The sequence below is a fragment of the Microcaecilia unicolor genome, chromosome 1 (assembly GCF_901765095.1).
Source record: "Microcaecilia unicolor chromosome 1, aMicUni1.1, whole genome shotgun sequence".
Taxonomy (NCBI): Eukaryota; Metazoa; Chordata; class Amphibia; order Gymnophiona; family Siphonopidae; genus Microcaecilia; species Microcaecilia unicolor.
The window spans coordinates 452,848,143-452,874,129 of record NC_044031.1 but is presented as its reverse complement, the minus strand read 5'-3'; the positions used below and the strand labels follow the sequence as shown (position 1 = coordinate 452,874,129).

The window sequence follows — 25,987 nt, the reverse complement described above, 5'->3', positions numbered from 1 at the left end:
TTGCCCAAAGCTGGGCATGGATCCCCAGATCCATGTGTATACTAATTAACCAATTAAGTACACAAGTATTGCCATACTGGGACAGACCAAAGGTCCATCAAGCCCAGCATCCTGTTTCCAACAGTAGCCAATCCAGGTCACAATTACCTGGCAAGATCTTGAAAAGGTCCAATACATTTTATGCTGCTTATCCCAGAAATAGCAGTGGATTTTCTCCAAGACAATTTAATAATGGTCTATGGACATTTCCTTTAGGAAGCCGTCCAGACCTTTTTTTAAACCCCACTAAGCTAACCACCTTTACCACATTCTCTGGCAACAAATTCCAGAGTTTAATTACACGTTATTTGACATAGCCCGCTAATACCAAAAAATGAGCTCAAAGCGAGTTACAACCAAGAAAAACTAGATTACTTATCAATCTAGGATGTAACCTCTTTAAGATACCTTCAAAACATTTCCACTGGGGTGATCAGTGATGACTTGGGGGAGATCAAAAATCTTAAATTATTTTTTCTTTTCTAAATATTTAATTTTCTGGTGAAAAAAATAGCTTATCTTTAACCATATTATTTTATTTGTTACATTTGTATCCCATATTTTCCCACCTTTTTGTAGACTCAATGTGGCTTACATAGTACCGGAGGGGTGGTTACAGACTCCAGTGTGAACTAATACAGAGTATATAGAACAATTAATTCGATTTGGATAGGTTAGTCCCATGCAGGTTGCAAAGGTGGGATTCTGTGGCAAGGGATTGAGAATTGTCCGTTTCTTAGTTTTATTGTTGTGTTTCATTGTTCGGTGTTTATTTCAGTACTGTGGGGTATGCCTTTCTGAAAAGGCGAGTCTTTAGGTTTTTTCCGGAAGTTGAGATGATAATTCTTGGTTTTCAGGTCTTTTGGTAGTGTGTTCCAGAGATGTGTGCATATGTAGGAAAAACTGGACGTGTATGTTGATTTATATTTATATTTCCAACTTTCCCTTCCAGGGCACAAATCCTAGTAGTATGATCCTCTATCACTTGGTCTTCTTCCACCACTGCTTTTGAAACAAGATTTAAATCTTCACTAGATTTTCCAGAGAATTTTAACAGAGATATTTAGTGTATATATGACGCCCCAGAGTGGCTCTAGTATTATGACAGCTGATCTTGAGATTTTCCTCAAAGAAACATTAGAAGTTCTTTCTCTCACACCATTATCTTTCTCCTACACCAATTTCTCTAACACTTACAGTTTGTTGTAATTGTGAAAGCCATCCACTGCTTCTAAAAAGTTTAACAGGAGCAGGAGAGGATGAAATTGCAGTGGGGACATTCTGGTAGAGCTGATGACAGTAAGTTCTCAGGAAATCAGTCAGTATTCTCCATCTTCAGTAGACAGATGGGCAGTCTCTCAAGGGCTCCTAGTCTCATCTGTTAGCAGCTCCTGTTCTGGGTTTCCCCCGCTCAGTAGAGCTAGGGGTTGCAGGGCTGAGCAGTGCTGCCTTTAGGGGGTACACCTGATCATCCCAGGTCCCTCCCTCATCCTATTGCCCTCTCCAGCCTTTCTCCAGTTTTCTTTCTTAAAAAAGAAAAAGGAGCAATTGTATGGATTAGTGTTTGGGCATTCTAAGTCAGCCCACTATGGCTCCTGAAGAGATACTGGTGCTCCCAGTATCAGGGCTAGAATTAGAGAGGATAGCTATCTCCTGCAATCCTGGGACACAGGCAGCTCTCATGAAGGACCTCGGGGTGGGTGAGTTAAGCTGCATCTTTTCCTCTGCTGTTTCCTGTAGTGGCCGGATTTGTCTCGGGGAAGTTGCAGTGATAATTGCGCACTTCCCCTGCTGTGGACAGTGATGTATGGCACTGATTCTTGCTCCTGTTGGCTGAATCAGCTCTTTTTGGCTCACAGAACCGCATTTAGGGAGGCTTGGCTCTTTCCTGCTCACGTGTGCAGCACAGGAACTTCACCCCGATGATCTGATGGGTCCGGCAGCCATTTTATTAACCTGAGCCAGGGATGAAAAGGCCATTCATTATTTCTCTCTTCCTCTTTTAGTGCTCATTTCTCCGAGTTCTGGGGCTCCTGTGCACTGTTTCTTAAAAAAAAAAAAAGTGCCGGTTCTCCTCAGACAAGGGAGCCTTAGGGGTGAATTTCTGCCCTCTTGCCTCTCCCCTCAGCGGGTCTCTCGGAGCAACAGAGGTCACTTGTCCTTTTTCCTCGCTGCCTTTTCTGCACGTTTTGCTGGTTGCCCAGTCTGTATTGGCACCACTGAGGAAGGCATGGAGGCAGGTCAGCCATTCCAACAAAGCGCTAGTGAACCCTCTGCGGCTCAGGTTCCAGGCCCTTGCGAGCTTGCAGTCTGCTCTCCTGACCTGGCTTTTTTCTGCCTTTGCATTTCTTGTGGGGCATGTCTACTGAAATTTCCTGCTATGCAACGGTGCAGGCATTGTTCACCCATATTACCGCCTGGACTGAGGCAGCTGAATGGACTCTAGGTGCTTTGGTGGGGCAGCGGTCTTCCTCTGACGGTGCTGCCAGGAATAAATTTGGTCTAATGCTACTGTGCGGAGTCCATGGCTTCCCGTGGTGAGCCAGACCGCAGCTGCGGGGCAGTACTGCAGGGTGCTTGAGTCCCCTGTTGGGGCCTAGTTGGGTTGTCCTGATTTGATTTTCCTTTGGTGTATACACTTGGAGTCCCTTCAATTTTTATTTTCCCTGTATATGGATGTGTCTTTAAAAAAAAAAGAACAAAAAACAGCCAAACCTTCCATCCCCACAGTTTGGTGAAGCTCTTGTTTATGGCTTGTGGGCACCTGGTTTAGGGGAGCCATCTTGCCCACTGAGTTTCTCTACCTAATGTGTGCTGTTCACATGGGCCTCCTGTGAGTCAATCGTGTTGCTGGCAGAGTGGGCACATCAGGGCTGCCTTGTGGTATTATTTTACTCTGGTGCAGTGGATCTGGTGCTATCTCTGGGCAGTGGCTGGCCGGTAAGCTATAAGTCTCACATCAAGCCTGGTCTACACATACTTTGGGAAGAGTGGCTTTCCATTCTGTTTCTATGGGACATGTTCGTTTCTCTCATTTTGGGGCTTCCCTTACAGTGCCTCATTGTCTGCTGGGGGAATGGGTTTCCATGTTCTTTCCAGTTGGATTGGGCTCACCCTCACGTTCCCCCTACCATACCTTTTGGGCTTCTCTTGCCAGGCTTTGCTTACCGTGCCCTAGGGTCTTCCCTGGCTGGTATGTAATTCCCATGGCTGGGATTGATGCACTCTGCCACAGTGCTAGCCTTATTTGGAGGACAGGGGCTCATCACCTCTACTCTCTGTATTTGATTCTGACACTGGATATGTTACTGCATGCCAGTTACAGCCGCCACTATTTTCAATGATACAGCTCGCTGTCTCCTTTCAAGGCTTCTCCTGGCGCACTGGCAAGTTGTACTCCTGCTAGATCTACCTCTAGTCATGCTCATTGCTTTGCTGTAAGTCTTTCCAGCTGCTTCCAGGGCACGGCCGCTCCAGGTGTGACTTGGTACTCTGTGAGATGTTTGCTCTGGCTTGGACATTTGGCACCTGCGGTAGCGTCTGGTCATTTTTTCACAGGTTTCCCTTTTTAAGGGTACCTTTGTTGAGAGGCACTCTAGAGTGTTAGCTGGAAACGTAGAATAAGTTTGAACATTTTGTTCCTTCCTCCTAGTCTCATCTTAGGTTCCTGGCAGCCACAGTCTATAGCTCAGGTACAGCTCCAGTGGTAAGTCTTTTCCTTGCTGACTGTAGGTTCTTGGCTTAAACCAACTCCAGTAATACCAAACCCTCCTGGTCCTTATGCTGGGAGTGAGTTCATTCCTTGGTTTTCCTGACAGCTTACTCGCCTTTGTCCATGGGGAGTAGACCTACCCTTCTGCAATCTGCTGTATCTTGGCCGCATAGCGCTGGGTTACACTAACAGTTTTACAATTCCATGCCACGTTGTTCTTGATACCTCCATACAAGCTGCAGTTCATATGTGGAATAGTGTCAGCCTTCTATCAGCCACCTTTTTGATTTAGGTACAGTGGAGTCTGTTCCCCTAGGACATTGGGGAGCGGGTGATTTGTCAGGGACTTGGCTTCTGAGGACAGGAGTTTTTCTTCCTCCAGAGTTTGGGACTCCAGTGGCCCCAACCCGGGAATGGTGAACCTTAGCGCCGGGAAGGGAGTGCTGTTTTGGGTCTGTGCTCCTTCAGTCCCGGGGGGGGGGGGGGGGGGGGGGGGGGGGGAGAGTTCTAATGTCCCTGATTCTCAGGGAAGCGTATTTTCTTTATGCACATCTATTCTCCCCACTAGAGATTGCGGGGCCTTTCTGCCTTTGAGGAACATTGTTACTGCCTGGACAGGCTGAGTAGGCTTTATGCTGCTCCAGGGCATCTTTGGTCCAGGTCAGGGTAGTAGTGGCTTCCATCATTTGCAGGGATGGCCTTTAGGTGTGGCCATACCTTCATGCTATACTCAGGTGGAGCGCTACTATCGGAGGCATCTTCATGTTTCCTACCGGATGACTCTTCTTTACGCCTTGAGATTGTTATTCATTTCTTCAGCATCGGTTGTCTGCACTGTGAATCTTGGCATGTCTGGAGGGGTTATTCAATCTGTGCTTAACATTTGTGGCTATGATGCAAGCTGCACATTTGAGTTGGGATCTCTTTTCCTTTCCTGTCTCTGGGTCAAGGAAGATCTTCCATTGCTGGACTCAGTGGTTCTCTTTCGAGCATTCTTCCATGCGTCGGCTTCCCTCTCAGACCTCTTTGGCGGTCCCATCCTTGCTAACACCATGGGAACAATCCACCATATGTGGTCCCATGCTGGAATAGGCCGAAGGTCCATTTGGTCCAGTATTGTCTTCAGACTCTGACTTTTTCAAGGTCTCAGTTTCTGACACGTGAGCCACCAGTACACTTGCCTTTATGCTGCTTATCCCAGGAATCAAGGTGGCTTTCTCCAAGCCCACTTTTTCTTATGGCTTATGGTTTCCCTTTATGGAGGTCTTTCCAACTTTGGTTTTGCATCCTGCTACGCTTTCTACTCATGTTTCATCTCTCTCTTGGTCTCTCCAAAAAACCTCAGTTTCTATGGGTGGCTTCAGGGCAGCCTTCCTCCACAACTTCAGCAGATGTCACTCTTCAGCCCAGTCTGTCTGCTGCTTGTCAGCTGCTAGGGCATGCCTTTTATTTTTTTTTTTGAGTGTCGCAGATTTTTGATTCCTTCCTGGGAACTGACTGCCAGCCTACTGCAGAACTGCCTGTTGTGCTGACGGGGTTGGCATTTTGGTGCCTTGCTTATCTGCCTTGGTTCGGGCTTTGGCCAGGCTCATGTCTTTGGCAGGCAGCCCATCTTTCAGCTTTGTCTGCTTCTATGCTCTTTTCAAAGCCAGCTGTTGGTAGGGGCAGCCTGGGCGAAGTTGGTGCACACTCGAAATGATTCAGTGTCTCACTGTCTGCTGGGGGAATGGGTTTCCATGTTCTTTCGAGTCAGATCGGGCTCACCCTCGCGTTCCCCCTACCATGTGCTCTAGTCTGGAGTAGCCAGCTGGTGATCAGCTTTTGCGATTAGGCCGGGTGCCAATGCTCCAGGAATTGTTCTGTTGTGGTACTCCGTTTATATCCTGTAAAGGCAATTCTGCCCTTGGTACCATCTTTCTTCCGATGGTATTTATAATAACTTTCCTGTTCTTCCATCTGTGTTTCTTCTTCTTCGGAGGTTTGCTGTCTTCTGCTCACTGTGTTCTCTTGTTTGCCTTATTGGGGTGGGTATTTCATCAGGAATTCTACAGGTACTGTGGTTTCCGAAGCCGTGGCTTCTCATGGGTCACTGAGTCTCGTGTATCAGTTTGTTCCTAACACGGATCTTCCGGTCAGTTTTGACCTGCTCATGCTGTTGCGCTTCCGGGTGGTGCCTGACTCTTCTCCCTGGAGGTCTGATGTTGGGCGACAACATGGTCTTCCTTACCCATCTTTTTTTCAGTTACTACCTTTTTGATGTGCCATTCTATTGGCTGCATTTTTTTTCTGTATGGCGACTATCTGAGGGAGCTTCAGGTTCCCACTCTGCTTCAGGACTGCTTTCTACATCCCACATGTCTCTGGATTCATCTGCTGCTGATACTAAGGAACGAAAAATTATGTTTCTTACCTGGTAATTTTCTTTCCTTTAGTCTCAGCAGATGAATCCAGAGTCCCACCCTGGTTTAGTGGTTCTCAGTTGGGGGTTTTATTTTGAATGTTGTTGCAGCATTTTTCTCGACATTGGTGATCGGTTTACAAGTTTACAGTTCCCTCTGAGGAAGGAGATACGTTACAATTCTATTTCCTTATACTTTGTTATGAGACATACTGACTGACCAAGGAGCATTCTGTCCTATAAGGTAGTGCAATTCAGCGCTCTCTATCTCCACCTGTTGGTAGATGGACACAACCCATACATCTCTGGATTCATCTGCTGTGACTAAAGGAAAGAAAATTATCAGTTTACTACTACTACTACTTGACATTTCTAAAGCGCTACTAGGGTTACGCAGCGCTGTACAATTTAACATAGAAGGACAGTCCCTGCTCAAAGGAGCTTACAATCTAAAGGACAAATGTACAGTCAGTCAAATAGGGGCAGTCTAGATTTCCTGAAAGGTATAAAGGTTAGGTGCCGAAAGCAACATTGAAGAGGTGGGCTTGAGCAAGGATTTGAAGATGAGTAGGGAGGGGGCTTGGCGTAAGGGCTCAGGAAGTTGATTCCAAGCATAGGGTGAGGCGAAGCAGAATGAGCGGAGCCTGAAGTTGGCGGTGGTAGAGAAGGGTACTGAGAGGAGGGATTTGTCCTGTGAGCGGAGGTTACGGGCGGGAATGTAAGGGGAAATGAGGGTAGAGAGGTAATGAGGGGCTGCAGACTGAGTGCATTTGTAGGTAAGAAGGAGAAGCTTGAACTGTATGCGGTATCTGATTGGAAGCCAGTGAAGTGACCTGAGAAGAGGGGTGATATGAGTTTATTGGGTATATTGTATGCTGTTAATTTATATTTGGTTCACAATGAACTGCAAACAATCTAAAATTTACTCTATTGCTAATGGTTAATCTCTTGCTGATGAAAATCCCCAATTAAGCCTTGTTGTAACTTTTTTCTATCTTTTTAATTTGCTTAATGTTAAAGGTAGTCCCCTGTACGCAAGTATCAAGTTGTGAATGACTTATGGGGGCTAAAACTAGAGTGACGGTTTCGTGGCGGATTATTAGCAGGGTAGTTTGCCATTCCCTTCCCTACTCAAATTTGCATTCAGTTACAGTAGTATGCATACTTTGGTTTCACAATTATAACATTAAAATCTCTCTATCTTTCTGCCTAGCTGTGTGCAGGAGCACTGAAGGATGGCTGGACCAGGTAAGCGTAACGTGTCCTTTTTCTAGAGGAAGCAAAATGGTAGAAAATTGGGTTACACCAACTGTCATATGTTGTTAACTAAATTTGCTCAGGAATCAAATATTTGTTAAAATGTGATTTATCAAAGATCATTATCACTACTTCTTATAGAATACAACATTTTTTTGCAACATTTCATTAAGAGACACTCTCAATACCTCAATCAACAGTTTTCAACTGGTGTGTCTCCAAGAGAATGGGGAGGTATGCCACCAAACAGTTGACAAAAGGAAAGCATGCTGTTACAGAGTGCAACACAGAAAGCCAAGTACTTGAAATACATATCAGCACTCTTTAATTCTGCTTTTCCTTTTCCCAGTAATCATTGTTGTGAGCAAAACAAGCTAGAAATGTTGCAGGTCTGCTTCCCTCTCCCCAACTGGCAATCGGTACCTTTACATCCTGAACCTACCTGTACTTTCATTGTGATTACTGATGCCACTGGCCCAAGCTGGAAATGCAGCTTTCTGCTTCTTCCCCTGTCACCACAGAGTGTTGCTCCCTTCTCTGTAACCATGATCACTGCCTCTGCTGGCTGCAGAGGAGAAGGAGATGGTCTGGTATGGAAAGTTTGTTATAGGTTCTGAACATAGCTCAGTGGTGGGTGAAACATGCCCATGTCAGGGAACCTTGATATGAGATTTTTTTTCTTATTATGAATAAAGATTTTCTTTCTTTGATATGTGATCTGCTCCTTCTATTTATCCATATGATATGTACAGATTACCTGTCCTCTTTTGGTTAACAGTACTTTTAGCATGATTAGTGAAGTAACATGCTAATGGAGTGTGTTTATAACAGCATAAGATGTCTTCCATTGGTATTGAAACTGGATTTCTCTCTTGGTGCAGCCTAAGAAAGAGCAAGTAGCTTTACCTCTCTATCCATGACGTATATAGTAGCCCTCTTTGTAGAGCAAAATGAAGTGTTGTTGTTAAATGAGGAAAAAAATGTGAACTACTTCAGTTTTCTCTCATTATTTCTGTCTGATCGCTATTTAGTGGTAAGTGTCCAGTTCCGAAAATACTTGGACATATCAAAGTAGTGAGGCAGCATACCTCCTGAAGTAGGAAAAGAAAGGGTAGTGATCTGTCACAATATGTTTTGGTTCTTTTTCAAAATTAAAACAAGGAGAAGAATGTATATAGCAAAATATTCAATGCCACTTACGATAACACAGCTTACCAACTAATTAAATAAATTCTCAATCCTCCATGATTCTCCAGGATTTAGGTCTAACCATAGTACCAAAACAGTACTAGTTACTCTCCTGTCTAAATTCAAACAAGCAATTGCAAACGGCAACAACATACTCCTCTTACAATTTGACATGTCCAGTGCTTTCGACATGGTTAACCATGGAATATTACTACACATCCTAGAATACTTCAGAGTCGGAGGTAACGTTCTTAATTGGTTCAGAGGCTTCCTGACTACAAGATCTTACCAAACTATATCTAACTCGAATATGTCAGCTCCATGGACACCTGAATGTGGAGTACCTCAAGGATCTCCCCTCTCGCCAACCCTCTTCAATCTAATGATGACACCCTTAGCCAGGTTACTATCCAATCATGACTTCAATCCATATATATATATATGCAGATGACGTCACGATTTACATTCCGTTTAAACAGGATTTAAAGGAGATCACCAACGACATCAACCAAAGCTTTCAAATCATGCATTCGTGGGCGGATGCATTTCAATTAAAACTTAATGCAGAAAAAACACAATGTCTTATACTCACTTCACAATATAACACAAGTAAATTTACTACAATATCCACTCCAAACATCTCCCTTCCCGTCTCTAATACCATGAAAATTCTAGGAGTTACCATTGACCGAAATCTTACACTTGAAAGTCATGTGAAAAATACAACTAAGAAAATGTTCCATTCAATGTGGAAACTCAAAAGAGTAAAACCTTTCCTTCCCAAGGATCATTTTTCGCAACCTAGTACAGTCAATGGTGCTGAGTCATCTAGATTACTGCAATGCACTCTACACTGGCTGTAAAGAGCAAATCATCAAGAAACTTCAAACAGCCCAGAACAGTGCAGCCAGACTCATATTTGGAAAAACAAAATACAAAAGCGCAAAACCCTTAAGAGAAAAACTACAGTGGCTTCCTCTCAAAGAACGTATCACGTTCAAGGTATGCACCCTAGTTCATAAACTTATTCACGGAGACGCCCCGGCCTATATGTCAGACCTTATCGATCTGCCGCCCAGGAATGCTAAAAGATCAGCTCGCACATTCCTCAATCTTCACTTCCCTAGCTGCAAAGGACTAAAATACAGACTAACACATGCGTCCAACTTTTCCTACATGAGTACGCAGTTGTGGAATGCACTGCCACTCAACTTAAAAACAATCTTTGAACGAACTAACTTTTGTAAATCTCTAAAGACCTATCTCTTCAACAAGGCTTACAACAATGATCAATAACTAAAACTGTAACATATCACTACTCTACCTTATATTCTGAATGATTTCTCACTATATCTGTCTGCTTAATTCAATTATAACATCCATGCTTCTATGTAATACCAATTGTATCCTTGCCCTGGAATGGCGAATGCCATGACAGAACATTGTAAGCCACATTGAGCCTGCAAATAGGTGGGAAAATGTGGGATACAAATGCAACATATAAAAATAACAGTATTAAAGATGAAAAGTGAATGAGACAAATTGTGATCTTGATGGAATAGGACTGCCAAAACAAACAGAAAATTCATTAACCTGTACTGTCACATAAATATTGCTCTCATAGGGTAACTGTGCTAAACTATTACATTTATATTTTTAGGTTTAAAGTTAAAGTTGGTGCAGATCTGCCAGATGATATTCGCAGGTGTAAACTTATAAGAGAAATGATTGGACCTGACAATCTCTTGGTGAATATAAATTTAATTTGTGTTAATACGGTTTGAAGATAGAAACATGGAGGACCAGATTTAAAATTTTAGCATCCTTAGGCAGGACTGAAGGGTGAGGGCAGGGTTCCTTCTTTGGAGTGCAGACAGACAAGGGGCTCACTTAAGATTAAAACACGGGGCAGGAGAGATGGTGGGCCAGAATGGTACAGTGATGGGCACCAATGGATGGTCCTAAGATAGGTGAAGATAGGTACCCTTTTAGCATGGCTACTTGACATTTTTAGTTTTTGGTGCCTACTGCAGTTGCCTACCTGAAGCTGGGTCTGGAGACAGGATGGGTTGCAATCCAATGCTGAAGTGCCCAATAAAAAAACTTGGTTTTCTTTGCAGGCATGTTCTCCTGGATTTTAAATGGAGTGGTTGGGCTTCTGTTGCTTTTGATGGCAAAACATTGTTACTGAATATGACAATCACTTAATTCCTAGTCAGAAAGAACAGATGGGCTTGTCCGGTTGAACTGCTGTTCAATGATTTTCTTATTGAGAAACTTACTAAGTGTTTTGAAGTGAGAGCTAAAGACTAGGGTGGATTCCTCTGATTCTTATGACATGCAGTTATTGTGGCCATACTACTCTTAAAAGTATGTACAGTGCCTTGCTAATATCCTCAGATTTTTGTACATTTTTCACATTTAGTCTAAAAATATCATTCAAAATGCATAAAGTACAATTTAATTCACTGAGCTACTGAACCTACTTATGCTTTCAGCGTGAAAGAAAAATTCATAAAAATACCTAAAAAGTAACTAAGAATAAGAAAGCAGGAATTCTTCACACTGTTGACAGAGTGGTACTTGGTGGAAAGTACTTTTTTTTTTTTTTTTTATGACTAACAGCCATATATTGTTTAGTATAAGTTGTCTGTCAAGTTTGTATAGTGAGATGGAGTAGTTTTTGCTCTTTTGTCTACCAAATAGCTCAAACTCTTTCATGTTGGTTGGGATCCTCTCAAGCTTATTTTCAAAAGAGAAGGACGCCCATCTTTCGACACAAATCGGAAGATGGGCATCCTTCTCACAGGGTCGCCCAAATCTGCATAATCGAAAGCCGATTTTGGGCGTCCCCAACTGCTTTCCTTCGCAGGGATGACCAAAGTTCCCGGGGGCGTGTCAGAGGCGTAGTGAAGGAAAGACTTGTGCGTGCCTATCACATGGGCGTCCTCAACACATAATGAAAAAAAAAAGGGCGTCCCTGACGAGCATTTGGATGACTTTACCTGGTCCAGGTTTTCTTACAACCAAGGCACAAAAAGGTGCTTGAACTGACCAGATGACCACCAGAGGGAATTGGGGATGACCTCCTCTTACTCCCCTAATGGTCACTAACCCCCTCCTACCCTCAAAAAAGAACTTTAAAAATATTTTGTGCCAGCCTCTAAGCCAGCCTCAAATGTCATACTCGGGTACATTGCAGTAGTATGCAGGTCCCTGGAGCAGTTTTAGTGGGTGCAGTGCACTTCAGGCAGGCGGACCCAGGCCCATCTCCCCCACCTGTTACATTTGTGGTGGTAAATGGGAGCCCTCTAAAACCCACTGTACCCACATCTAGGTGCCCCCCTTCACCCATAAGGGCTATGGTAGTGGTGTACAGTTGTGGGTAGTGGGTTTTGTGGGGGGGAGGTTGGGGGCTCAGCACACAAGGTAAGCGAGCTATGTACCTGGGAGCTTTTTCTGAAGTCCACTGCAGTGCCCCCTAGGGTGCCCGGTTGGTGTCATGGCATGTGAGGGGGACCAGTGCACTACAAATGCTGGCTTCTCCCACGACCAAAGGGCTTGCATTTGGTTGTTTCTGAGATGGGCGTCCTTATTTTCCATTATCGCCGAAAATCAGAAATGACCAAGTCTAAGGACGACCATCTCTAGGGACGGCCTAAATGTCAAAATTTGGGCGTCCCCGACCCTGTTCTGGAAATGAAAGATAGACGCCCATCTTGTTTCGATTAATACGGGTTTTCTTGCCCCTTCGCCGGGACGTCCTGCAAGGACGTCCTCAGGAAAACTTGGGCGCCCCTTTTGATTATGCCCCTCTCTATGAACTTCAAGTCTTTGCCACAGATTTTCAGTTGGGTTCAGATCTGGGCTTTGACTAGACCACTCAGACATTCACTTTCTTCTTGTTGAGCTAGCCCATTGTTTTTGCTTTGTGCGTAGGATCTTTGTCATGCTGAAAGGTGAATATTCTCCCCAATTTATGGCAGACTGTAACAGGTTTTCCTCCAGGATCTCCCTGTCATCCATCTCTCCCTTGATCTTCACAAGCATCTCTGTCTCCACTGAAATATGAAGGAAAAAGCATAAAGATTTTCCAGTATTACTCCGTTGCACTTCAGGAGTGTAGCAGGAAATATACTCTGCTCTGTGTAAACTTACATGAGAAGAAAGTATACTTCATGTTATATCCTGCTATTCTTAAAATTTATGCAAATAGACAGTGATGCACGTATGATACTTTTACCCCAACTCAAGAGCGGGTGCAGTAATTGTGTATGTCCGGGAATAGAGATAGAGACCACGGTTCTGTTTTGTTCTTTAAATTTGTATATCTTTGATGTACATTGAGTTTTCTGTCTGGTAACCGGACATGATCATTGTCTAAGTTTTATGCTCTGTGGGATAATTCTGTGATGAGCTATTTTCTTCCGGGATGGGGGCTGGGTGTGGGGCAGTCTGCATTTCAAGCGGTTATCTTTCTGTTCTACCATTTGAAGTGTGGTGGGAGTTCATGAGGATGATGCAAGGCTGGAGGGGGGAGGGATGGAAATAGTAGTGGGAAGAGAGTTTTAGGAATGTGAAGTTGATGAATAATGAGGAATAATGGAGTAGAGTGAGTTAGAGTGATTAGATTTAGTCAGTTTACTTACTGCTGGCTGTGGAGTTGATGTGTGGGGTGGAATTGGAACCACAAGGACTTGCAGATGGGTTCTTTCAGGCATAGTTCTTGTTTAAGGTTTCTTTTCTGCTGTGGTTGATCTCTACCTGGCCCTTGCATATTTTGTATTGGGGGGTGAAGGTTGGGCATCCATCGATTATTTCTTATGTTGTCTTTTGGTATGGCTTTCCCTTTAGTTGGAAACCTCCATGAGTGTTCAATCTTGTAAAATTGTCATCTGGAATGTAGAAGGCATTGCATTGCCTGTAAAGAGGACAAAGAGTTTGAGCGCTTTAAATAAAGCTGGGGTAGATGTTGCTTGTAGGAAACCTAGCAAAAAGCTGGGAGGGAGAAGTCTTTTTTGCATCCTCTGGTGGTAGGAAGGGAGGGGTGGCCTTCCTTTTTAGGAAGACTTTGGCCTATAAAACCGAGACTGTATTCGCCGATCCTAGTGGCAGATATACTTTAAAAGTTTTAGTTGCAGAGTAGAGAGGTGCATTTATTAGTAATTTATGGCCGAATTCCGAGGGACCCCTCCTTTTACCCTTCTCAGTTGAAGAGATTGGCCCCCTATCTCAACACACAATTGATAGTAGTGGGGGATATGAATATGCTTATGTATGTATGCCAAGGGAATTGTTGCAAGTCCGAGAGGGGAAAAGTTCCTTGGAATTGTTTGGTTACACCTTAGATGTTGTTGATGCATAGAGATTGTTGTACCCTGGAGAATGTGATTTTACTCATCTTTTCTGGGCACATGACACTCTCTCCAGGCTAGATTACATTTTAATTAGTAGGTCATTGTTTATGGCAGTCCAGTCTGCTACTATAGGGTCAGAAGTGATCTCTGACCATTCTATGGTCTGGCTTGATTTAGAGGTTCCTAGCTATTGTAAGACACCAATGAATTGGAAGTTTCCCATGTATTTGGTACATAACAAAGATTTTATTAAGTATTTGCATGAGAAATGGACTATATCACCACTAATGGTCAACATATAGATCAAGTAAAAAAACCAACAAAAGTGGAGAAAATAGATCTGCTACAAGGGGAAAGATAAAAGTCATTATTTTTGCTTTTTGCTCACACCGCCCCTTCTGCATTGCATGTCATTACGTGTGTGCTTACATCACGTCTTTGGTTTGTTTGGTTATGCCCCCTTTTTTGCAGTCTTTTCATTACTTTAAATAGCCTTACCGGCATCACTGTTCTCATCGCTGCCTCAGCATTTTTTGTTCAGCACTACTGAGATTGACTCTTCTCACACGTTTACCTTTTCTATTTGCCTTGCCTTTTTTCTGTTTAACCCTTCTTCTTGGGTTGTTTTTCCTCACTTCCTCCGTGTATTCATCTGTCAGTTTTAGCCTGTCTCAGCACCGTGGTTTTTATGTTTCAATAGTTTTTATTGATGAACAACAGAATAAAACACAGACTTAACAGTTCTATGAAAAACGTTTGAGCAGTGCATTTTTTCTAGCAAAAAAGGTGCCGGTACTCAAATGCTTGGCCACCCTTCACAGATGGGGTGATCACTGTGGGACCCACCCCACAATAACCAGGCTCCCTGCAGCCAGTCACAGAACGTATGACAAGGCAGAATTGATGTGTTCAGCCTGAGATTTTTCATTAAAACTTGGGGTCCATGGGTCAATTTTAGCCGACAATGGAAAAGGTGCCAGTACTCAGTACCCCCTCAAAAAAAGCGCTTCGTTTGAGTAACTCCCTATTGTTGTTCACTTCTATACACTTCTTCTGCTTTGTCATCAGGAATTTGTATTTTCTCCCTCCCACCCTCATTTCTCTAACCCAGTAGCGTAGCTACGTGGGGCCTGAGTAGATTTGGCCCTGGCCCCCTGCCGACGATCACCTTGAACCCCCCCTCCCGCCACCAACCCTCCCCCGCCGTCGCCGCCCGCCCCGCCGCCGCATCCGATACCTTGTTTGCTGGCCGGGCCAGCCGAAGAGAGTCTTTTCAGCGCCAGAGTAGCGCCTTCGTTCAAGGAACTTCCTGGTTATGATCAGCTGTTTCTGACGCCTTACGTCGGCAGGGGGGGTCCAATGTGGCGGCGGGGCGGGCAGCGACGGCGGGGGAGGGTTGGTGGCAGGAAGGGATTTTCAAGGGGATCGTGGTGGCGGTGGCAGCTGGGGGGGGGGGGTGGCTAAACAGTGCCCCCCCCCCACCTCGGGCTGTGGCCCCCGCTCCCGGCGAGGTCTGGCTACGCCTCTGCTCTAACTGTTCTTCAGTTTGATTGATGATTGTCAAAAGTAGGACTCAGCACCGTGGTTTTTAACCAGTCTGTTTTCACTTTCAGTACTAGTTACCTTCTGCCATTTCACTTCTGCCATTTCATGCTAGCCTCTTGGTTTCAGATCCCTTTTAGGGATGCTCTCTGAGAGCATATTTCACCTCTGGACTGCCTTTCACAGTTTTCCCTTCAGCACCATTTGTTTATAATGTTCTCTAAGCCAAGCCCATGTCTTTTCCTGTCACACATATTTAAGCTACACTTTTCAGTATCCCGTGTTTACATTTACAATTCACAGCTTTTCCTTCCAGCACAATTTGTTTATAACGTTCTTTAAGCCGAACTCTTGTCCTCTTTTGTCAGACACTTTTTAACTGCATTTTCTAGTATCCCATGTTTACATATACCTTTTCTCTTTTGCTTGTCTCTACAATCTGTATTGGACTTTAAGGCTTATGCTTGGTGCATTCATCTATCGCTAGTCTTTTTAAAGGTACGTATCATTCCTCCTGTTTTCCCTGTGCATTTTGCTATTTTCTCCTTTCCACATGCTTCTCTTCATCTTTCTATATGTATCTCTTTATGTTTCGCATTGTCCACTGTTTAGGCTTGATTTGGCTTGCTTGCCTAAGCTGCCCCATCCATTGGCTTACAGAGCAAACAGATTAGCATTAAAATCTTACTCATCCTTTTATGCACATTTGACCACCTTGAATTCTGTTTCTGATGGACATAATTAAGGTTTCATCTCTAAAATAATTGTATTCACTTTAGCTCTTCTATTAATACCCTTTTGTATATTAATAGTCCAATTTACAGTCCTTTTTTATTTAGCCCTATGTAGTTCACAGTTTTCTTGGATGTTTATTATTTTTCTCCGAGGACAAGCAGGCTGTTTGTTCTCACATGTGGGTTGACGTCCGCGTCGGCCCAGGAATTGGACAGCATTTTGCAAGCAAAATATAAAAAAAGTTTTGCCAAAGTCTTCTGGCGTGCCTGCAGCGCGCACCACATATACGCGGACTGATTTCCCAGCCGTCACGTGAGCGCGTTCCCTCAGTTTTATTTTCTCCGCGTTGAGGTGCACTAGTTTTTCTGCGCTCCTCTCAGGCCCAGGAAAGAGTCTTTGACAGTTGTTTGGCTTTTTGCCTTATTTTTCTTTATTTTAAATTCTACAGTTAAAAAAAAAAAAAAAAGGTTCCCGTAGTTTCCTTTACTTCTGCCTACCTTTTTAAAGCCCTTTGTTTTCGCCGCACGGTCGGGTTGTTCCCTTATTTTTGTGCCTTTTTTCTTTTAACAGTCACAGTTGCGTCTTTTGATTTCGCCGAAGCCATTTTTTCTTCCATGTCATCGAACACACCCAGCAGCTTCAAACGTTGTACTTGGTGCAACGGACCATCCCAGGTACCGATACCCACGTCTAGTGTATCCAGTGCCTTGGGCCCGATCATAGCCCAGTTGCTTGTAGTCTGTGTCTTCGTATGAAGAAACAGACCCAAGCGTCTCGAGAAGCCCAACGAGAAAAGCTTTTTGGGGCTCGATCCGGTCCTTCAACATCGACATTGGTACCGAGGTCAGCAGCGTCGACATCAACTTCGAGGGAGGCATCGACGTCGGGAGCAGAGGTAATGGCTGCTGAAACACCTATTCGTGCTGGGAGCAGTGAGGCATCGAGTGGGTCTCCATCTGCCTCGAGGCCTCCTGCTATGCAGGCCCCCCGGGACCGCCCTTCGTCGGACCCGGCCCCTAGGAGGCATGAGGATTCCATGTCCTCATCGGTACCAAGGAGTCTCGATGATGTGCGTCGAGCGAAGGCGAAGAAGCACCGTCATTGTTCTCCTTCGACACACGGTGCCAGGAGCTCCGGGGCGTTGAGGGAATCGGCACCCGAGAAGTGTCGGCGCTGTGAGGATCGCTCCCCCTCTATTCAGGAGGTGCCAACGCGTCAGTCTTCTGGCAGCCCATTACCTGCTCCCAAGCCTCGACAGATTCTGCCACCGGCTCCTTTACCGACCTCGCAGCCTTGTCTGACGGCAGCTCTCGACGAGCGATCAGGGCCCTGCTTCCAGAACTTCTGGAAGGATTGCTGCGCCAGTCTGCTTCGGTGTCGGGGGTGCTTGCGACTTCCATACCGTCTGCTGCAGCGGCATCTGGCCCTTCGCCTGTGGTGAGGTCCCCGACCTCAGTTCTGCCTGCTACCCAGGTTGACTCCCCCTACGATGTCGTCGGTGGAGGAAGCTTCACGGAAGTCCAGGCGGGCGTCGACTTCTCGGCACCGCCATTGAGAAAGTCGTTCCTCGGCGTCGAGGCAGGCTCAGTTTCGGACTGCTCTGAGGGATGTCTTGTCTGATACTGAAGATGAGCGTTCTTGGGAGGAAGAGGAAGATCCCAGGTACTTTTCTTCTGACAGGTCCTATGGGATTCCCTCTGAACCTTCCCCTCCACCAGAGAGTCTATCCTTTACCTCCTTTGTCTGGGAAATTGCTGCGGCTATTCCCTTCCCTATGGAGGTTGAGGATGAGCCCAGGGCTGAGATGCTCGAGGTCCTGGATTATCCTTCTCCGCCTAGAGAGGCTGCAATGGCTCGTTTGCATAATGTACTGAAGGAAGTCCTTATGCGAAACTGGTCGTTCCCTCTGTCTAATCCCGTGATCCCGAAAAAGACTGAATCCCAATATCGGATCCACAGTGAGCCTGGGTTGATGAGGTCTCAGCTGCCTCACAATTCCATGGTGGTGGACTCCGCTCTCAAAAGAGCCAAGAGCACTAGGGACTATGCCTCGACGCCCCCAGGTAGAGAATCTAGAAACTTGGACTCTTTTGGGAAGAAGCCTGCTGTCCTCGGAGAATACCTGCTAAAGGTAAATATCTTCGCTATCTTTTTAGCATATGCCTTTTATGTCTTTGTAAAAAAAAAAAAACTCCTTGTTTTATTAGTCATTATTTTTCATATTCTTATAAGTCACATATATTTTTATGCATTGTCATTTTCTATGCATTGTAATTGTTTACACCTTTTAATTTGTAGACTCCTGAAGTAGGTGTTTTTCGCCGAAACACGACTCCATGTCGATTCTTTTAAGTTTTTTACATTTTTTAATAAGGGTTGATTATCTCTTAGTCGCCTTCACGATGTTTTGGAAGTGTTGTGATGATCACGCTACTTTTTTGTTTTTTTTATCAACATATGGATCAACCATAATTGTTTTGGGATATGACAAAGGTGGTTATTAGGGGGGACATTATTGCCTATGTGAGTAAGTGAAAAAAAGATCATAGCTTCTAGCATAGTACATCTAGAATATCAGCTATATAGTGCAAAAAAGGCCTATGCTGCTACCTTGGTACCAGGGACCAGAGACATCTTAATAGCTACTCGAACTGCATTGAACATACTGATACATGAAAAAACTATGTGAGCACTGCTATTTTACATATATAAGCTCTACAAATTTGGGAATGAAACAGGAAAGTAGTTGGCTTGTGTGCTTCGCACTTTGTGGGTGGATCTAGGGCTGTTCCAACATTAAGAGATACATCTGGCGTGCTGCATAATCGTACTGATCGTATTGCAGACCCTTTCTTAAAACATTTTCAGAAACTTTATTATGGAGAACCCTCACCTGGCACTAAGGATTTCCAAACCATTTTTAGAAGGGCAAGGATGCCCAGTCTATCGGGTCAAGCAATAGAGGCTCAAAATCTACCCTTACTAGCTAAGGATGTGCAGGCCAGGATCTGTCACGGTCTCAGGCTCAAAACAAACAGTCACGTACTCTGGAACAGCGTGAGCCCTTGGCCTACTTGCGTCGAGCGGCAGCAGGAGGCAAACCCCCCCCCCCAACCAGGATTGGACTAACAAACAAGGATGGAGCTGGATTCTGGAACAGACTTGGCTTGGCTGGAACTGGATTCTGGAACGGACTTGGCTTGGCTGCAACCGGATTCTGGAACAGACTTGGCTTGGCAGGAACCGGATGCTGGAATGGACTTGGCTTGGCAGGCAATGCTGGAACAGACAGGACTGGAGCTGAAGCTGTAGGCAGATAATGCTAGAACAGCAGGATTCAGGATACTCAAGCAGGATTCAGGATTCTTAAACAGGCTTGGCGGAACAGGATTCAGGATGCTCAAGCAGTATTCAGGATTCTCACACAAACTTGGCTGGAACAGGATTCAGGATTCTCACACAAGCTTGGCTGGAACAGGATTCAGGATACTCAAACAAACAGGATTCAGGATTCTCAAACTGGGCGGACACAAGTAGGGTCAGAACTAAACCTGAAGGCTTGCAGGGCCGACACAAGCAGGATGGAACTGAAGCTAAAGACAAACAGGGCAGACACAAAGCTGACCCACACAGACAACCAACAGAACTAAGGCTGAGGGTGAAGGTAAAGGGGACTAGAGCAAGCAAGTCAAACTAGGCAGGACACAAAGCTGACCCACACAGACAAACAACGAAGAACAGAAGCAGAAGTGCACACAGGCACCCTAAACAAGAAATCAAGACAGAAGTGCCCACGGGCACACAGACTAGAACAAGGCAGAAGTGCTACACTGCACACGGACTAACCTGGAGACCTTTGGCATTACAAAGGCCCTGAATTGAAGTCCACCACTTCCTTATAAACAGGACAGAGGCAGGAAATACACTGAACACCAAAGTGAGGCTGGAAACACACAGGAAAGAAACAACAATACAGACAGGAGCCAGCTCAGAAGCTGACCATCGGGACATAAGGTGAGTCAAAGAGGGATCACGACCACAGTTTTGACAGGATCAAGGCTCTACGGATCTATTCCGCCCCTGGGGCGGATGGTTATACTGGGGTTTCTTACTGGATTATGTAGGCAGAGATTATGGGACCCTTGCTTTTTTTATTACCAGGAGGAGGTGAAGGAGGATATGCTAATGCTGCTTTTATCACATTAATCCCTAAGTCAGATAAATCACAGGATCTTGTGGACTCTTATCAACCTATTTCTCTACTTAATGTAGACACTAAATTGTTTGCCAAAATATTAGCCACTTGCTTGGCACAGTATCTCCCCATTCTTATTAGTTCAGCACAAACAGGATTTGGGCAGGCAGTCAGTTCATAATGTTAGGAAGATATTGGTAGCTCTTTCTCATTGTTGAGCCTTTCAGATTCCAGCACTAGATGTCATTTTGGACACTGAAAAGGCTTTTGACGAGGTCAATTGGTGCCATCTATTTGCAGTTCTCTTCCTTGCTGGTATTTGTAAGCAATGACTACTTTATATGCTCATCCAGAGGCACAACTTTTAGTGAATGGTATAAGGGCGCCCTCTTTTGAAATATAACCGGACACCCGTCATGGCTGCTCTCTCTGACCCTTATTGTTTGTACTTTGTCTGGAACCATTGCTTCGATTGATTAATTCTAAATCTTCTATTCCAGGTTTTCAGGTCTGTACCTATGAGACTAAGGGCATTTGCCGATGATGTTTTTTCTTTCGTTGATAAATCCCCAAGATGCTCTGCCTCGGTTACTATCCTTAATTGCAAATTTTGGGAGTTATTCAGGTTTTGTAAATTTCAGGCTTTTCCTGTACTTCCAGAGATCAAGATCTCCTGGAAAGGGGATTTTCCTTTAATGTGGACAGAAATAAAATTAAAATATTTGGGAATTTACTTACCAATGGATTTGCATACTTTATATCAACATAGTATTGTTGGGCTTCTTACTGATAAGGCTCGCCAATTGCATATATGGCTGAAATTACCTTTATCATTGTGAGGGCGCATCTATCTTTTTAATATGGTACTAGCCCCCAAGTGGTTATATGTTTTTCAAATGCTCCCTCTTTATTTGCACCACCGTGATGAAACATTGCTCCACAGGTGATTGCAACGGTTTCTGTGGCAAGGAAAGAAGCATCGTCTCTCAATGCAGATGTTGCAAAGGCCTAAAGATCATGGAGGTATGGTGTTTTTAAGTATTCAATACCTTTCAATCGCTACTGGCATGCATCACATTAATAATTGGTATTGGGGTACAGAACAATTTTACCGATTTGGAGACGGGCTTGATCCCGACATTGTACTTTAGCCATCTATTGCATGCTACTTCGCCCCTGCCTTCTGGGACTTTTAAAGCCAATCCTATTTTATGGCCAGCAGGAGGACTTGGTGATGGCTCTGTAAACATCATGGTTTTATTTTTATAGTGACCCCATACCTGTCTATTTGTGCTAATCCCTCTTTTCCTCCAGGAATTGGTCCTAGCAGATTTTGCTGTTGAATGACACAAGCTTGAAATATCTATTTCAGGTACTTACAGAAGAGGGGAAGGTGAAATTATTTACCAGTTTGCAGCATGACTTTAAATTATCCACTGCTGATTTCTTTGCATATCCATAATTGTATCATTATGTGTCTACGTTGCAATAGACAGACCTCACCAAAGATGTACAAGAGACTATAAATGAAGCACTGATACTGGGGTCTCAATCTAAGGTATCTCTGGCTTTTCATCATATATACCTTAAGGAATCTGCGCCTGATTGGTGACTAAGTAGACTCATGACTGTTTTTGTGAAATTGACTCTAAACTTTTACAGTCCTTATATGGTGGGGTTGCGTAAATGGAAACCCAACATGCTACATCAAGAAATTCTTTATAAGTTTGCTTTGCAATTACTCATTTCTCCCGAGTAAATTTTTTTGTGCAGGTTTTAGTTCTGGTGGTCAATGCCCTAAATGCCTTTCTTCATCAGCTTCTTTGGAACATATGTTTTGGGCCTGTACTAGGGTCCAAAGCTTTTGTTGGTTAACTCTGGATTCTGTTCAGATATGGTGGAATTGTACAGTGAAATTGGATCCACTTCTTTTGTTTGGACAATATATATTTAATTGACCCTGTGCCACAAAGTTTTCGACTGTTTCTTTCTCATGAATTGTTGTTTGGCAAGACTATCCTTTTTGACTGCCTACAGCCTGCAACCCCCGTCTCTTCAAAAATGGCATGCTTATCTTATTGGTCAGCTTCATTTGGAAAGGCTCTGTTACGGATTTTCAGAATGCTAAAGGAACGACCTTTCAATCTGTTTGGGAGCTATTCTGGCTTACTTTATCACATCAGACCCGTGGTAGGCTTTTCAACATTTAACACTAATTGGACATTTGGATTGGTGGGGAGCAACTGTATAATTATCATGAGACTGTGTCTATTAGAATAGTTTGATTAGGGGTTGGAGGTGGTGGGACGGATTGTTCATTGTTTTTACTTAAAATATTGATTCTTGTATGCATTTTCATGTGTTATACACATTTAATAAAAATAATTTGGACATAAAAATGGATTCCTGGGTATGCAGCATTGGCAAATTTGGATACTACTACAGATTTCTAACATTTTGTTTTCCAAAAGACTCAACATTTATTTCAACTATCACAAACTCAGACCTATCTCCTTCACAAACTTCCTCTGTTGCAAGTCAATGCAATAGAACTTGTTCATTACAGAAGAGTTGGGGATTCTATTCTAAGAGTTTCCTCATCTCCAAAAAGACTGAGGACTGTCTCACCTAGGAACTCGAATCTTAATTTCTTTGAACACCCTCGCCTCCATCCTCCCTTACTTGACCAAAGGAGACTGGCTGTGTTGCTGGATCTCAAGGATGCCTATGCACATAACAATTAATCCCAAGTACAGGAAGTATCTTAAGTTTTATCTGCAAACCAATCTTTATTAGAACACAGTCCTTTCCTTTTGACTCTCCGAACCCCTGAGTATTCACCAAATGCCTGGTAACTGTTGCAGTCTCCCTGTACCAGGTTTTCTGGTGTGACCATTGCTTAATGTTTGTTTGGCTTCTAGCAAGTTCTTTAATGGATCAAAGCATCTTCATCAGCAACACGATCACTCCTTGAAAATAAAGAAAATGACAGCAGATAAAGACCTCATGGCCTATCAAGTCTGCCCATCCATACCAACTACTAGGCTCTACAATCCCTTCCTCTCCCTTAGAGATCCTCTGTGCTTTTCCCATGCATTTATGAATTCAGATACAGTCCTCATCTGATCTGCCTGTGCTGGAAGGCCATTCCCTACGTGTTGCCACCCATTCTGTAAAGAAGTATTTCCTTGGATTACTCTTGAGACTGTCCACTTTCTCCTTCATCCTATGCATCTCTCATTCCAAAGCGTCTTTTCAGTTGAAAGAGGCTTGTCTCCTGTGAATTTATGCCATGGAGGTATTTAAATGTTTGTATTACATCTTTCCTGTCCTACCTTTTTTCCAAAGTATATATTAAGATCTTTAGGTTATCCCTCGTCAACTTCAAAAACTCAGCCCTTGAACATGCAAATAAGATGTTAATCATAGCATCTCTTCTAGACATGGATCAAGTTTTCCTTCAACAAGGCAGGAGAAAACATGCACTATTTTTGAAAGTTTGTTCTCCTTGTGGGTCTGAGCCAGAACTTGGCTTCAAATGTTAAATTACGTAGCATGTCTCGCAACATTTGGTTCCATTGGTGTCTTGTGGTCATAGCATATAGCTGTGTAAGTAGAAAAGGCAAATATAGGCGTTTTCTGGAACATATGGGTGGTTATATTAGAAGCCTTATTCACAATTTCTACAGGTGAATTCTGGTATTTACATGTGGATACGACATCCACATGTAAGTAGCGATTTTAGAAAGGGCTCAGTTTACATGTGGATGTGAATACTTAGAAATTGCAAGGAGGCATGATAATTTGAGCATGGCCTAGGCAGGTCATAATCTACACATGTATTCCCCATTTTATAAAGGGAATGCATGTGTAGGACCTAATATTTCCACATGAGAATGTACAGCTGCTGTCTGGAATATATAGGTTTTAAAAAGTGCTCATTTTGGCCAGTCCTATAAGGAGGAATTAAGAAGGGTATCCTCCTTAATCTTCTGTTTTTCTCGCTCCAAATTGAAAATAAATAGACAGAGTCCTCTGCTCTTAATTTGCAACATTCATATACATACGTTTGCAAAATGGTTGACACACATGCACATGCAACTTGCGCTGCTTATATGTGTAGGTTGCCGCACTTACTCCATTGATTTCTTCCATGTGTATATTTGTAAAATGGCTGCTCCCTCTGCACGTGCTGGCAAATATGTGTGCACTCGTACAGGTATTGTAGAAAATGTCCTAAGTCTGCAGATCCTTTTCTAAACTACCACCAGAAGTGAGCACATTCCCAACCTGGACGGCTCAATTTTGATCTCTACGTTCTGTGTGATGGAGCTTGTGGTGTGTGTAAGTTAAAACAAAATGAATAAGATTTTTGCTTGTGACAGTATTTGTTTATTATAGTTTGTTGGGACACAGTGAGTCTGGGAAAAATCAAATCAAGCTCAGATCCTCTTGGTTTGAGTTTAGTTAAAATTATACACACACCCTTCTATTTAAACAATGATATAAACCAATTGAATTTTTAATCATCTTTTTTTTTTTTAGATGCTAGATGCTAACCAGCGATGGGATGTACAGGAAGCCATAGACTGGGTCTCCAAGTTAGCAGAATTTAAGCCATTGTGGATCGAGGAGCCCACATCACCTGATGATATTCTTGGACATGCAACAATTTCCAAGGTGACAAGGCTTTTCCTCTTTATGTTGGGTGAGGTAGCAACTCCTAGATATGCCTAACCAGTTCCATATGTGATTTTCTGGGTATTCACAGTGTACAGTAACTTTATGAAATATATTTTTATACAGCAATACTAACTAAGACAACATAAAGTTTGCATGTTTGGTCACCCTAACATTTGAACCATGTGACTCTCCAGGTCACTGTTACTGCAAACGATTGAATCATATAGATTTTTTTTATTATATATTGTCCTTGGCTTATTTTTTTCCTTTAAATGTTTTTTTAGAGGAATAATTGATTCAGATTTCAGTAAATGATTTGATTAATTTAATTCTTAGTTCAGCACAAAATGTGAAGCTATGATTTGTTTTGTGCTGATGCGTAACCCTGCTTGAGAAGTGTATAGTTATGTTCATTCTTCATGCTACTTCCAACTCTTGCATGTTATTTTTTTTTAAATCCCTAATTTGGGTTATTTATCTATGCAGGACCTCTCCTATGATGATTAGTTTGGCCTTAAAAATTATCCTGATGTAGGAAAGGTAAACTGCAGTTTTTTCAGGAAAGTTATCCTGGGTGAAAGATGTTTACTTCAAAGCTCGATTTAGCTGGAACACAAATGGCTCTCTGCACGTTTACTGTAATTGTTGTTTTACCCTGCATTTTAGATTTTGTAATTTCTTTTCCTTTTTCTCTTTTAAAAGCTTTATTGTAAACTGCTCAGGTGACACTGTTGATGGGCGGTATTTCAAATGAGAAATAAACTTAAACTAGAAACTTGTACGTGGTCTCTCTTTTAAGAAGAGGAAGGGGAATCATTTGTGCACTCTTTTTATGTCTTACAAGACCTGGAAAGAGCTCATTCATACAAATGTATCTCAAA

At 43.4% G+C, this 25,987-nt stretch overlaps 1 protein-coding gene across 2 annotated transcripts in view; it reads left to right on the top strand.

The window, feature by feature from the left end:
• Window positions 1-25,987, top strand: part of ENOSF1 (enolase superfamily member 1) — a 166,861-nt gene that overhangs the window by 74,524 nt on the left and 66,350 nt on the right. For both annotated transcript variants that reach the window (XM_030212979.1, XM_030212972.1), the window contains exons 9-11: window positions 7,363-7,397; window positions 10,255-10,342; window positions 24,969-25,103. In XM_030212979.1, coding sequence (XP_030068839.1) covers window positions 7,363-7,397; window positions 10,255-10,342; window positions 24,969-25,103 — 258 coding nt within the window. The remainder of the gene's footprint in view (window positions 1-7,362; window positions 7,398-10,254; window positions 10,343-24,968; window positions 25,104-25,987) is intronic.